This window comes from Olea europaea, unplaced genomic scaffold, assembly GCF_002742605.1.
Source record: "Olea europaea var. sylvestris unplaced genomic scaffold, O_europaea_v1 scaffold575, whole genome shotgun sequence".
NCBI lineage: Eukaryota > Viridiplantae > Streptophyta > Magnoliopsida > Lamiales > Oleaceae > Olea > Olea europaea.
The window spans coordinates 365,141-379,026 of record NW_019264091.1 but is presented as its reverse complement, the minus strand read 5'-3'; the positions used below and the strand labels follow the sequence as shown (position 1 = coordinate 379,026).

At 34.0% G+C, this 13,886-nt stretch overlaps 1 protein-coding gene across 1 annotated transcript; it reads left to right on the top strand.

Moving 5' to 3' along the window:
* Nucleotides 1-1,584: 1,584 nt before the first annotated feature.
* Nucleotides 1,585-3,144, top strand: LOC111389303. Its single transcript, XM_023014222.1, has 3 exons — nt 1,585-2,212; nt 2,405-2,736; nt 2,977-3,144. The coding sequence occupies exons 1-3, from the start codon at nt 1,585-1,587 to the stop codon at nt 3,142-3,144; spliced, it is 1,128 nt and encodes a 375-aa protein (XP_022869990.1).
* Nucleotides 3,145-13,886: the final 10,742 nt, after the last annotated feature.

Here is a 13,886-nt window from a genome sequence, read left to right as displayed (position 1 = left end):
TAGTATATGATCTTAGAATTTTTTTTTATTTTAACCTAGAAAACTACTTGGAAATACCTTTCTAATTTCATAAATTTCATAGAAAATGGAGTTGGGATGAATTTTATAAAAATAATTGAACTTGCTGCCCCAACTAATCGTGGCAGTGCAGAGTCCGTAAATATAAAGTATAATTTTGTCGACATGCGCTTCTGTTGGCCATTAAAATTTTATGAGAGATATTTTACCAAGTTGAAAATAAGTTTCTAACACGTAATACTTTCTTTTAAAAGTATTTACATGTAACGAAGGCTGCAGTTTTTATGTTTAGTACGTGACACTCAAAGCTTAAGTTCGGGGCGCCACAAAAGTTGTAGCAAGTTTTTGGCACCGTTGCCGGGGATTTGCGTCAAGGATTATTTTTTACTACTTTTTGTGAGGTTTTCTTCTCTTTCATACTCTTCATAAATCAAGTACACTCGTTCCTTTTTCAATTTTATTACTTTAGTTATTTTACTTTAAAGGAAGGCCGAGCCTCCTTCGTTTTTATTTTCTATTTATTTTCTTTCTTTAGAGGGAAGGCCAAGCCTTCCGATCTGCCGTTTCTTTATTATATGGTTGGCTATGCCACCTAATTTTTGTTCTTATTATATGGTTGGCCGTGCCACCTAATTTTCGTTCGTTATATCTACTTTTTGTTATTTTATGTCATATTGGTATCGTGAACTTAATTCTCATCATTTAGTTAAAGATAATTGTGAAACTTTCTTTAGTAATTTATTTGACTCACCTCAGCACTCACTCACATATTCTACCATGGCTGATAATGAAAGCGTACATGATGAAAATGAAAACCAACAAGCATGAACCATGTGTGATTACTTGCAACCTCCTCAAAATTCTACTCCTTCATGTTTCATTTTCCCTCTTAATGCTAATAATTTTCGATTCAAGCCGGGTATGATTCCATTACTTCCTAATTTTCATGGCTTAGAATCCGAATGTCCATATTTGCATCTTAAAGAATTTGAGGAAGTATGTGCCACATTTAACGATCAAACTTGTCCCAACGAAATTGTTAAGTTGAAATTGTTTCCTTTTCCTCTAAAAGATAAAGCAAAAACTTGGCTTAACTCTTTAAAACCTAGGTCCATTGGCACATGGCAAGAAATGCAATGTGAGTTTTTGAAGAAATTCTTTCCAGCACATAATAATGCTTTGAAAAGACAAATCCAAATTTTTTCTCAAAAAACCAATGAAGCGTACTTTCAATGTTTAGAAAGATTTAAATATTTATTAAATACATGCCCACATCATGGTTTTGAAAAATGGCATACTATAAGTTTCTTTTATGAGGGCCTAACTCTTGAAACAAAACAATTTGTAGAAACGATGTGCAATGGTGAATTTTTAGATAAAGATCCAGATGAAGCTTTGGAATTTCTAGATCATCTAGCTAAAAATTCTCAATCTTAGCAAACAGTAAAACCAATCGAAAACTCAATTAGATCTAGTCTTGCTAGTTCTAGTGGAGGAAAATATCAATTGAGTCAAGATAATGATCTAAATGCTAGGATTGCTAGTTTGTCTAGAAAGTTTGAAGCTATGGAATTAAGGAAAGTAAATGAAGTTAAACCCGTGCAAAATGATGAAATTTGTAGCATTTGTGAAACTTTTGGTCATCTTACGCATGATTGTCCTAACATTCCAACTTTCAAAGAAGTTTTACATGATCAAGCCAATGCTATGAACACTTTTAAAAAGTATTTTTCTTCTCCATACTCAGAAACATATAATCAACAATGGAGAAATCATCCCAACTTTAGTTGGAGAGATGATAATCGTGTTCATTTATCACAACCTCAAGGGCTTTCAAAATTTCCTTCTTTTCCACAACCACAATCAAAGACTCTTGAGGAAACATTGCAGTCTTTTATGCAAGGACAAGCAAATATTAATAATCAAACTTCACAAGCCATAAATGAAATCAAGAACACACTTTCTTCATTGACCTCTTCTTTACGTTCTCAAGAGAAAGGCAAATTTCTTGCTCAACCTCAACCAAATCGTTCTGGGCAATTTAATGTAAATGCTTCTAGTTCTTCTGAAAGTCAACAAGAAAATGCCAACTTCATCACAACTCTTCGTAGAGGAAAAATTATTGACAAAACCATCCCTTCAAAAGAACTAAAATATGGTGGTACTTCAAAGCAAGAAAATGACGTTTTCAAAAGTGAGAAAAAGATCATTTCTGACCCTATTATTGAAAAATGTCCCATTCCAGCTCCATTTCCTCAACGATTGCAACCAATTTCAAAACTCAACCATAATTCTGAAATTTTTGAACTTTTCAAACAAGTCAAAATTAACATACCATTATTGGATGCAATCAAACAAGTTCCTTCATATGCAAAATTTTTAAAAGACTTGTGCACTGTCAAGAGAAAACTTAATGGTCAACAGAAAGCATTTTTGACAAAGAATGTGAGCTCAATCATTCAACAAAACACTCCACCTAAATTCAAAGATCTTGATTGTCCCACAATTTCTTGTGTGATTGGAAATAATAGGATAGAATGTGCTTTGCTTGATCTTGGTGCTAGTGTTAATCTATTACCTTTTTCTGTGTATGAGCAACTTGGTTTGGGAGAGCTTAAACCAATAGCAACAACACTTCAACTTGCTGATCGTTCAGTAAAAGTTTCAAGAGGGGTTGTAGAGGATGTTCTAGTTCAAAATGATAAATTCTATTATCCTGTTGATTTTATAGTTTCGGACACACATCTTGTTTTAAATTCAAATGCATAAATACCTATCCTTTTAGGACGTCCCTTTCTTGCTACTTCAAATGTGTTGATAAATTGTAGAAATGGTATCTTAAAACTCTCTTTTGGAAATATGACGGTGGAAATGAATGTTTTTAACATTTGCAAGCAACATGGAGATACAGATGATTTGCATTAAGTAGATCTTATTGAACAACTTGTTGATGATCAGTTTATCACTACAACTTCATCTGATGCGCTAGAATTTGAATTCAGCGATAATTCTAAAAATTCGCATATGATTTCAAGTGTTCAAGAGCCAATGCTCGATTTGAAACCATTTTTTGAGAATTTCTCTAGATTGGAAGAGTCTGTTGCTATACATGATTCTAAATATTGATATCCTTTTCTCATTGCTTCATTTTGTAGGTTTATTTTCAGTATTATAGTGTTGTGTGTTTGTTTTAGGTGTTTTTCTTTTATTGTCAATTTTTTTCACTAATGAAATAGAAGGTTCATTTAGGCCAAGTTTACGCAGACTTTTCAAGTAAAGCTCAAAACCCGTCCTTTTGTTCAAAATTTTGCTCCTTATTGTCCTTCATATATTTTGCACATTTAATCTTTACATTGAAGACAATGTTTCATTTAGGTTGGGGGAAAGGAATCAAAATGTTCAAAAAAAAAAAAAAAGGTTCTTATTGACCGATGATAATATTTGAAATTGTTTTTATATTATTGTGACTAGAGGATGATGCTTTGATTTTGTTTAAGCTTGTTCATGTTAGATTGATCTACATTGAGCACAATTATGAAAATCACATATTATTTAGATTGGATCAATAGATAGAATATGTAGAATTAACTATGACCCCAAAAAAAAAAAAATCCAACTAAACCAATTCTAGGATAGTTTGTGGTGGTTGAGCTATTGTGGGGAGACATTGAGATAGATGTGGATTCCATGTACGTTAAATTTTGTGTGGATTGCTTAATACCAATGAGATGATAATTAGGTGAAAATATTAAGTTAAAGATCGATTTTCGAGAATATGTGTTTAATGAGGGGCATTGCACTAATCATTGCATAGAAGGGAAAAAGCTATTATGTTGTGAAGCTACCCTAAAAGAGCCCAATGAGGACAATTATATACATAAAAAGAGATAGGCTCGTGCATGAAATAGAATATGCACGGCAGACTTGAAAAAAATAGGTGCATGAAAAAGAAGACGCACTACATGCCTTGATTAAGTCCCAAACACTTATTTTAGAGAATTGTACCTTTGATAATGGATCAGTAGCTTAGTCAATTCTTGGAGGTTGAATCAGTCAAAATTAAGGAGAATCCTCATTTATTGATGTATCGAGCTAGAATTAGTAAAATCTAACCAAACTAGAGAGGGTGAGTAATAGTATATAAATTTAACCATAAATCACACCTTGGGAAAATAGTTAGAAAATCAAGTTTGAGGGTGTGCATCCCACAAGAGAAGAGAGCAATAATTGACCATTGAGGGTCAGGATGAGTCCAATTTAAAAAAGTATGTGATTGAATTGATTATGCACACACACATGCTAGTCTTGCATTGGACAAGTTAGACTATATTTTGGTAGCAAACCTTAGAAGAATTTTGATAAGCAATTTCGAATCTTGAGACAAATGCGACAAGCTATTTCATTTGAACTATTTTTGAATTTTTATTGCTAGAGCCTAGCAATATCTTGGTTGGGGAGTGTGATTAGCATCTAAAAGTGCTTCAGAGATATATCATTTACAAGACATTTTACATTCACTTTGTTTCAAAACACTAATTTTAGTCTCTAATTTCAATTCTCTTGCCGTAAATTCAATTTCCATAAATACATCGTTAAAAATGCAATTAATTGAAATACGTATTTACATACATGGCATGAGTATTATACAATTGAAAGAGTATCTATTTGATGTATTTCACATGTATTTCCAATTTAGAACAAGTGGAGCAAGTGGAGGAAAATAATGTTGAAAAGTCAAAAATAGTGACTGTCTCAAGCAAAAAGCAGCTGTAGGTAAAATGATCATAACTTGAGCTACGGACATTGAACCTAGATGATTCAAGCCGGGTTGGAAAGATAAGGAATTTTTCTACAACTTTCATGTTTTACAATAAGTCAAATTCGTAACACAAAGCAGCCAAAATTACCATACAAAGTCCAGCTTGTTACTGCCGGATACAGCTTGTCTACCTGTGAAGCAGTACTCATTGTTTTTGTCATATCTGGAGTTATATAGATCCAATGAACCTGATATTTGGACCAATGGAAACCTAACTTGATTTTAAATAATTTATCTGTTGATAATAAGTCCAAATTCGATGCACAATGTATCTGAAAATTGCCATCAAGTTGCATGTTACAGCTGTCTTGAAGCTGGACAGAAACAAGTTGCATTGCCTACTTGTGTTTTGGATGTTCCTTTGCCTATAAAAGGGGACCTTGGCCACGATTTTGAGGATCAATTCCTCTCCATCATATTCTAGTTTCCTTCATTTTCTTTGTAGCATTTCATTATGTATTTCTAAACCATTAGCTAGAGCTAGTGGTGAAACTTTGGTGAATGCATAGTATTGTCTTTGATTTTTCATTTTGTTCTTCAATGTTCATATTCTTACTTGGTTGAAGTATATGTTCTACAAATGGTTTTGGTTTGTTAAAGACTTTGATTTATTGTTAACAATTTTGGCACAGTAAATGTTTAGATAATCTCTACATTCCAACAACTTATTTTGACATATTCTCTCAAACAATTATCAAGATCTATCTTTCAATATATTTGTGATTAATGTTTTATCTTCCATATGAGATAACTCCTTGGTTGATTTTCATATGAGTTAAATTAAAGATCAAGGGCAATTTCTAATCATTTATCCGAAGTGATACCCCGACGCTCTAGTGTTCGTCTTTGTCGAATTTCCACCAACCGTTTACTACTCATAGACTAGTTTATTTCCTTCCAATTCCCTATGGTTCGACCTCGGACATCCGAGATTTACCACTTGCGACAACCTGCACTTGGGTTTGCAACCCTAACGTTGTAGCAAAATTAGACTAGCAATTCGCCAAAAACGAACAAACCCAAAATTATCATGAAATCAAAAATCACTTTTCATTGGCTTCAGTCCAATCGAATTAGAATAGCAATTCGCCAAAAATGAACAAACCCGAGTTATCGTGAAATCAAAACCCACTTTTCATTGGCTCGATTCCAATCGAATTAGACAAGCAATTCGCAAATTACGAATAAATCCGAAGTTATCATTAAATAAAAACCACTTTTCATTGGCTCGATTCTAATCAAATTAGACTAGTAATTCACCAAAAACGAACAAACTCAAAATTATCATGAAATCAAAAACCACTTTTCATTGGCTTGATTCCAATCGAATTAGAGTAGCAATTCGCCAAAAATGAACAAATCCAAAATTATCATGAAATCAAAAACCACTTTTTAATGGCTCGATTTTAGTCGAATTAGACTAGCAATTCGCCAAGAAACGAAAGAACCTGAAGTTATCATGAAATCAAAAGACAGTTTTTATTGGCTCGATTCCAATCGAATTAGAATAGCAATTCACCAAAAACGAACAAGCCCGAAATCATCTTGAAATCAAAAGCCACTTTTTATTGGTACGATTCCAATCAAATTGGAATAGCAATTCGCCAAAAAAGAACAAAGCCAAAGTTATCGTGAAATCAAAAACAACTTTTCATTGGCTCGATTACAATCGAACGCGAAAAACGAAAAAAGCTGAAGTTATCATGAATTCAAAAACCACATTTCATTGGCTCGATTACAATCGAATTGGACTGGCAATTCACCAAAAATGAACAAACCCAAAGTTATCATGAAATTAAAAAAAAACTTTAAATTGGCTCAATTCCAATCGAATTAGACTAGCAATTCGCCAACAAATGAAAAAACCCGAAGTTATCATGAAATTAAAAAAAACTTTTCATTGGTTCAATTCCAATCGAATTAGTCTAGCTATTCACAAAAAACGAACAGACTCAACATTATCATGAAATCAAAAACCACATTTCATTGGCTCGATTCCAATCGAGTTAGACTAGCAATTCGCCAAAAATGAACAAACCCGAAGTTATCATGAAACCAAAAACCACTTTCCATTGGCTCGTTACCAACCAAATTAGACTAGCAATTCGCCAAAAACGAACACCCCCGAAGTTATCTTGAAATTGAAAACCACTTTTCATTGGCTTGATTCCAATCGAATTACACTAGCAATTTGCCAAAAAGGAACAAACCCGAAGCTATCATGAAATCAAAAGCCACTTTTCATCGGCTTGATTCCAATCCAATTAGACAAGCAATTGACCAAAAACGAACAACCCCGAAGTTATCTTAAAATCGAAAACCACTTTTCATTGGCTTGATTTCCCGAAGTTATCATGAAATCAAAAGCCACTTTTCACTGGCTCGATTCCAATAGAATTAGACTAGCAATTCGCTAAAAATGAACAACCCTGAAGTTATCTTGAAATTGAAAACCACTTTTCATTGGCTCGATTCCAATCGAATTACACTAGCAATCCTCCAAAAACAAACAAATCTGAAGTTATCATGAAATCAAAAGCCACTTTTCATTGGCTCGATTCCAATCGAAATGGACTAGCAATTCGGCAAAACGAACAAACCCGAAGTTATCATGATATCAAAACCCACTTTTTGTTCGATCGATTCCAATCAAATTAGTCCAGCTATCCACAAAAAAGGAACATACCCGAAGTTATCATGAAATCAAAAACCACTTTTCATTGGCTCGATTCCAATCGAATTAGTCAAGCTTTTAGCCAAAAAGGAACAAACCCGAAGTTATCATGAAATCAAAAACCACATTTCATTGGCGCGATTCCAATCGAAATAGACTAGCAATTCGCCAAAAACGAACAAACCCGAAGTCATCATAAAATAAAAAACCACTTTTCATTGATTCGATTCCAATCGAATTAGTCTAGCTATTCGTAAAAAACGAACAAACTCGAAGGTATCATGAAATAATAACCACATTTCATTGGCTCGATTCCAATAGAATTAGACTAGCAATTCGCCAAAAACGAACAAACCCGAAGTTATCATGAAATCAAAAACCACATTTCATTGGCGCGATTCCAATCGAAATAGACTAGCAATTCGCCAAAAACGAACAAACCCGAAGTTATCATGAAATCAAAAACCACTTTTCATTGGCTCGATTCCAATCGAAATAGACTAGCAATTCGTAAAAAACGAACAAACTCGAAGGTATCATGAAATAATAACCACATTTCATTGGCTCGATTCCAATAGAATTAGACTAGCAATTCGCCAAAAACGAACAAACCCGAAGTTATCATGAAATCAAAAACCACTTTTCATTGGCTCCATTCCAATCTAATTAGACTAGTAATTCACCAAAAAGGGACAAACCCTAAGTTATTTTGAAATCAAAAACCACTTTTCATTGGCTCGATTCCAATCGAATTACCCAAGTAGTTTGCCAAAAACGAAAAAGCTCGAAGTTATCATAAAATCAAAAACTACTTTTCATGGCTAGATTCCAATCGAATTACACTTACATTTCGCCAAAAACGAATAAACCCGAAGTTATCATGAAATCAAAAGCCACTTTTCGTTAGCTCAATCCCAAGCGAATTAGACAAGCAATTCGCCAAAAACGAATAAACCCGAAGTTATCACGAAATCAAAAGCCACTTTTCATTGGTCTATTTCAGTTGAATTAGTCTAGCTATTTGTCAAAAATGAACAAAGCTGAAGTTATCATGAAATCAAAAACAACATTTCATTGGCTCGATTCCAATCGAATTAGACTAACAATTTACAAGAAACGAACAAACCCGAAGTTATCATGAAATCAAAAACCACTTTTCATTGGCTTGATTCCAATTGAATTAGACTAGCAATTCGCCACGAAACGAAAAAACCTAAATTTACCATGAAATCAAAAGCCACTTTTCATTGGCTCGATTTCAATCGAATGAGTCTAGCTTTTAGCCAAAAATGAACAAACCCGAAGCTATCATGAAAACAAAAACCACTTTTCATTGGCTTGATTCCAATTGAATTAGACTAGCAATTCGCCACGAAACGAAAAAACCTAAATTTACCATGAAATCAAAAGCCACTTTTCATTGGCTCGATTTCAATCGAATGAGTCTAGCTTTTAGCCAAAAATGAACAAACCCGAAGCTATCATGAAAACAAAAACCACTTTTCATTGGCTTGATTCCAATTGAATTAGACTAGCAATTCGCCACGAAACGAAAAAACCTAAATTTACCATGAAATCAAAAGCCACTTTTCATTGGCTCGATTTCAATCGAATGAGTCTAGCTTTTAGCCAAAAATGAACAAACCCGAAGCTATCATGAAAACAAAAACCACATTTCATTGGCACGATTCCAATCGAATTAGACTAGCAATTCGCCACGAAATGACAAAACTTGAAGTTATCATGAGATCAAAAACCACTTTTCATTGGCTCGATTCCAATTGAATTAGTCTAGCTATTCGCAAAAAATGAACATACCCGAAGTTATCACGAAATCAAGAACCACATTTCATTGGCTCGATTCCAATCGAATTAGACTAGCAATTCGCCAAAAATGAACAAACCCAAAATTATCATGAAATCAAAAATCACTTTTCGTTGGCTTCATTCCAATCGAATTAGACTAGCAATTCGCCAAAAATGAACAAACCCAAAATTATCATGAAATCAAAAATCACTTTTCGTTGGCTTCATTCCAATCGAATTAGACTAGCAATTCGCCAAAAATGAACAAACCCAAAATTATCATGAAATCAAAAATCACTTTTCGTTGGCTTCATTCCAATCGAATTAGACTAGCAATTCGCTAAAAATGAACAAAGCCGAAGTTATCGTGAAATCAAAAACCATTTATCATTGGCTCGATTCCAATCGAATTAGACAAGCAATTCGCAAAAAAAGAACAAAACCGAAGTTATCGTTAAACGAAATACCACTTTTCATTGGCTTGATTCCAATCGAATTAGAATAGTAATTCGCCAAAAACGAACGAACTCGAAATTATCATGAAATCAAAAACCATCCAATCGAATTAGACTAGTAATTCGCCAAGAAACGAAAGAACCCGAAGTTATCATGAAATCAAAAGACACTTTTTATTGGCTCGATTCCAATCGAATTAGAATAACAATTCGCCAAAAACGAACAAGCCCAAAATCATCTTGAAATCAAAAGCCAATTTTTTTTGCACGATTCCAATCGAATTAGAATAGATATTCGCCAAAAATGAACAAAGCCGAAGTTATCGTGAAATCAAAGACAACTTTTCATTGGCTCGATTACAATCGAACGCGAAAAACGAACGAACTTGAAGTTATCATGAATTCAAAAACCACATTTCATTGGCTCGATTACAATCGAATTGGACTAGCAATTCGCCAAAAACGAACAAACCCGAAGTTATCATGAAATAAAAAAAACTTTAAATTGGCTCAATTCCAATCGAATTAGATTAGAATTCGCCAACAAACGAAAAAAGCCGAAGTTATCATGAAATCAAAAACAACTTTTCATTGGCTCGATTCCAATCGAATTAGTCTAGATATTCGCCAAAAAGGAACAAACTCGACGTTATCATGAAACCAAAAACCAAAAGCCACTTTTTATTTGCACGATTCCAATCGAATTAGACTAGCGATTCGCCAAAAACGAACAAACCTGAAGTTATCTTGAAATCAAAAACCACTTTTCATTCGCTCGATTCCAATCGAATTAGACTAGCAATTCGCCAAGAATAAAAAAAACCTAAAGTTAACATGAATTCAAAAACCACATTTCATTCGCTCGATTCCAATCGAATAAGTCTAGCTATTCGCCAAAACGAACAAACCCGAAGTTATCATGAAATCAAAAACCACATTTCATTGGCTCGATTCCAATCGAATTAGACAAGCAATTCGCCAAAAATGAACAAACCCTAAGTTACCATGAAATCACAAACCACTTTTCATTGACTCGATTCCAATCGAATTAGACTAGCAATTCGCGAAAAATGAACAACCCCAAAGTTATCTTAAAATCGAAAACCACTTTTCATTGGCTCTATTCTAATCGAATTACACTAGTAATTCGCCAAAAATGAATAAATCCAAAGTTATCATTAAATGAAAAACCACTTTTCATTGGCTCGATTCCATTCGAATTAGTCTAGCTATTCGCCAGAAACGAACAAAGCTGAAGTTATCATGAAATCAAAAACCACATTTCGTTGTCTCGATTCCAATCGAATCAGACTAGCAATTCTCCAAAAAACGAACAAACCCGAAGTTGTCATGAAATCAAAAACCTCATTTCATTGGCTCGATTCCAATCGAATTAGACTAGCAATTCGCCAAAAATGAACAACCCCAAAATTATCTTAAAATCAAAAACCACTTTTCATTGGCTCGATTCCAATCGAATTACACTAGCAATTCGCCAAAAATGAACAAATTTGAAGTTATCATGAAATCAAAAGCCACTTTTCATTGGCTCGATTCCAATCGAATTGGACTAGCAATTCGCCAAAACGAACAAACCTGAAGTTATCATGATATGAAAACCCACTTTTCATTCATTCGATTCCAATCGAATTAGTCCAGCTATTCGCCAAAAATGAACAAATCCGATGTTGTCATGAAATCATAAACCACATTTCATTTGCTTGATTCCAATCCAATTAGACTAGCAACTCGCCAAAAATGAACAAACCCGAAGTTATCATGAAATCAAAACCCACTTTTCATTGGCTCGATTCCAAACGAATTAGACTAGCAATTCGCTAAGAAATGAAAGAACCCTAAGTTACCACGAAATCAAAAGACACTTTTTATTTGCTCGATTCCAATCGAATTAGAATAGCAATTCGTCAAAAAACGAACAAGCCCGAAGTCATCTTGAAATCAAAATCCACTTTTTATTGGTACGATTCCAATCGAATTAGAATAGCAATCCACCAAAAAGAACAAAGCCGAAGTTATTGTGAAATCGAAAGAAACTTTTCATTGGCTCAATTCCAATCGAATTAGAATAGCAATTCACCAAAAATGAACAAGCACGAAGTTATCATGAAATCAAAAACCACTTTTCATTGGCTCGACTCCAATCGAATTAGGCCAGCAATTCACCAAGAAACGAAAAAACCTAAAATTATCATGAAATCAAAAATCACTTTTCATTGGCTCGATTCCAATCGAATTAGTCTAGCTTTTCTCCGAAAATGACAAACCTAAAGTTGTCATGAAATCAAAAACCACATTTCATTGCCGCGATTCCAATCGAAATAGACTATCAATTCGCCAAAAATGAACAAACCCGAAATTATCATGAAATCAAAAATCGCATTTCATTGGCTCGATTCCAATCGAATTAGACTAGCAATTGCCAAGAAATGAAAAAACCTGAAGTTATCATGAAATGAAAAACCACTTTTCATTGGCTTGATTCCTGTCGAATTAGTCTGGCTATTCGCCAAAAATGAACCAACCCTAAGTTATCATGAAATTGGAAACCACATTTCATTACCACAATTCCAATCGAATTGGACTAGCAATTCACCAAAAAAGAACAAACCCGAAGTTATCATTAAATGAAAAACCAAATTTCAGTGGCTCGATTCCAATCAAATTAGACTGGGAATTTGCCAAAAACGAAACTACTCAAAATTATCACGAAATCAAAAACCACTTTTCATTCTCTCGATTCCAATCGAATTAGTCTAGCAATTCGCCAACAACGAACAAACCCGAGATTGTCATGAAATCAAAAACCACTTTTCATTGGCTCGATTCCAATCGAATTAGACTAGCAATTCGCTAAGAAATGTAAGAACCCGATGTTATCATGAAATCAAAAGACACTTTTTATTTGCACGATTCCAATCGAATTAGACTAGCAATTCGCCAAAAACGAACAAACCTGAAGTTATCTTGAAATCAAAAACCACTTTTCATTCGCTCGATTCCAATCGAATTAGACTAGCAATTCGCCAAGAATAAAAAAAACCTAAAGTTAACATGAATTCAAAAACCACATTTCATTCGCTCGATTCCAATCGAATAAGTCTAGCTATTCGCCAAAACGAACAAACCCGAAGTTATCATGAAATCAAAAACCACATTTCATTGGCTCGATTCCAATCGAATTAGACAAGCAATTCGCCAAAAACGAACAAACCCTAAGTTACCATGAAATCACAAACCACTTTTCATTGGCTCGATTCCAATCGAATTAGACTAGCAATTCGCGAAAAATGAACAACCCCAAAGTTATCTTAAAATCGAAAACCACTTTTCATTGGCTCTATTCTAATCGAATTACACTAGTAATTCGCCAAAAATGAATAAATCCAAAGTTATCGTTAAATGAAAAACCACTTTTCATTGGCTCGATTCCATTCGAATTAGTCTAGCTATTCGCCAGAAACGAACAAAGCTGAAGTTATCATGAAATCAAAAACCACATTTCGTTGTCTCGATTCCAATCGAATCAGACTAGCAATTCTCCAAAAAACGAACAAACCCGAAGTTGTCATGAAATCAAAAACCTCATTTCATTGGCTCGATTCCAATCGAATTAGACTAGCAATTCGCCAAAAATGAACAACCCCAAAATTATCTTAAAATCAAAAACCACTTTTCATTGGCTCGATTCCAATCGAATTACACTAGCAATTCGCCAAAAATGAACAAATTTGAAGTTATCATGAAATCAAAAGCCACTTTTCATTGGCTCGATTCCAATCGAATTGGACTAGCAATTCGCCAAAACGAACAAACCTGAAGTTATCATGATATGAAAACCCACTTTTCATTCATTCGATTCCAATCGAATTAGTCCAGCTATTCGCCAAAAATGAACAAATCCGATGTTGTCATGAAATCATAAACCACATTTCATTTGCTCGATTCCAATCCAATTAGACTAGCAACTCGCCAAAAATGAACAAACCCGAAGTAATCATGAAATCAAAAGACACTTTTCATTGGCTTGGTCCCAATAGAATTAGACAAGTAATTCGCCAAAAATGAACAAACCCGAAGTTATCATGAAATCAAA

Coding starts and splice junctions, on each gene's coding strand:
- LOC111389303 (XM_023014222.1), top strand. CDS start 1,585: ATGGAATTAAGGAAAGTAAATGAAGTTAAACCCGTGCAAAATGATGAA. Junction 2,213..2,404: donor AGAAAATGACGTTTTCAAAA/GTGAGAAAAAGA, acceptor AATTTTTAAAAG/ACTTGTGCACTGTCAAGAGA. Junction 2,737..2,976: donor ATGATAAATTCTATTATCCT/GTTGATTTTATA, acceptor GTTGATGATCAG/TTTATCACTACAACTTCATC.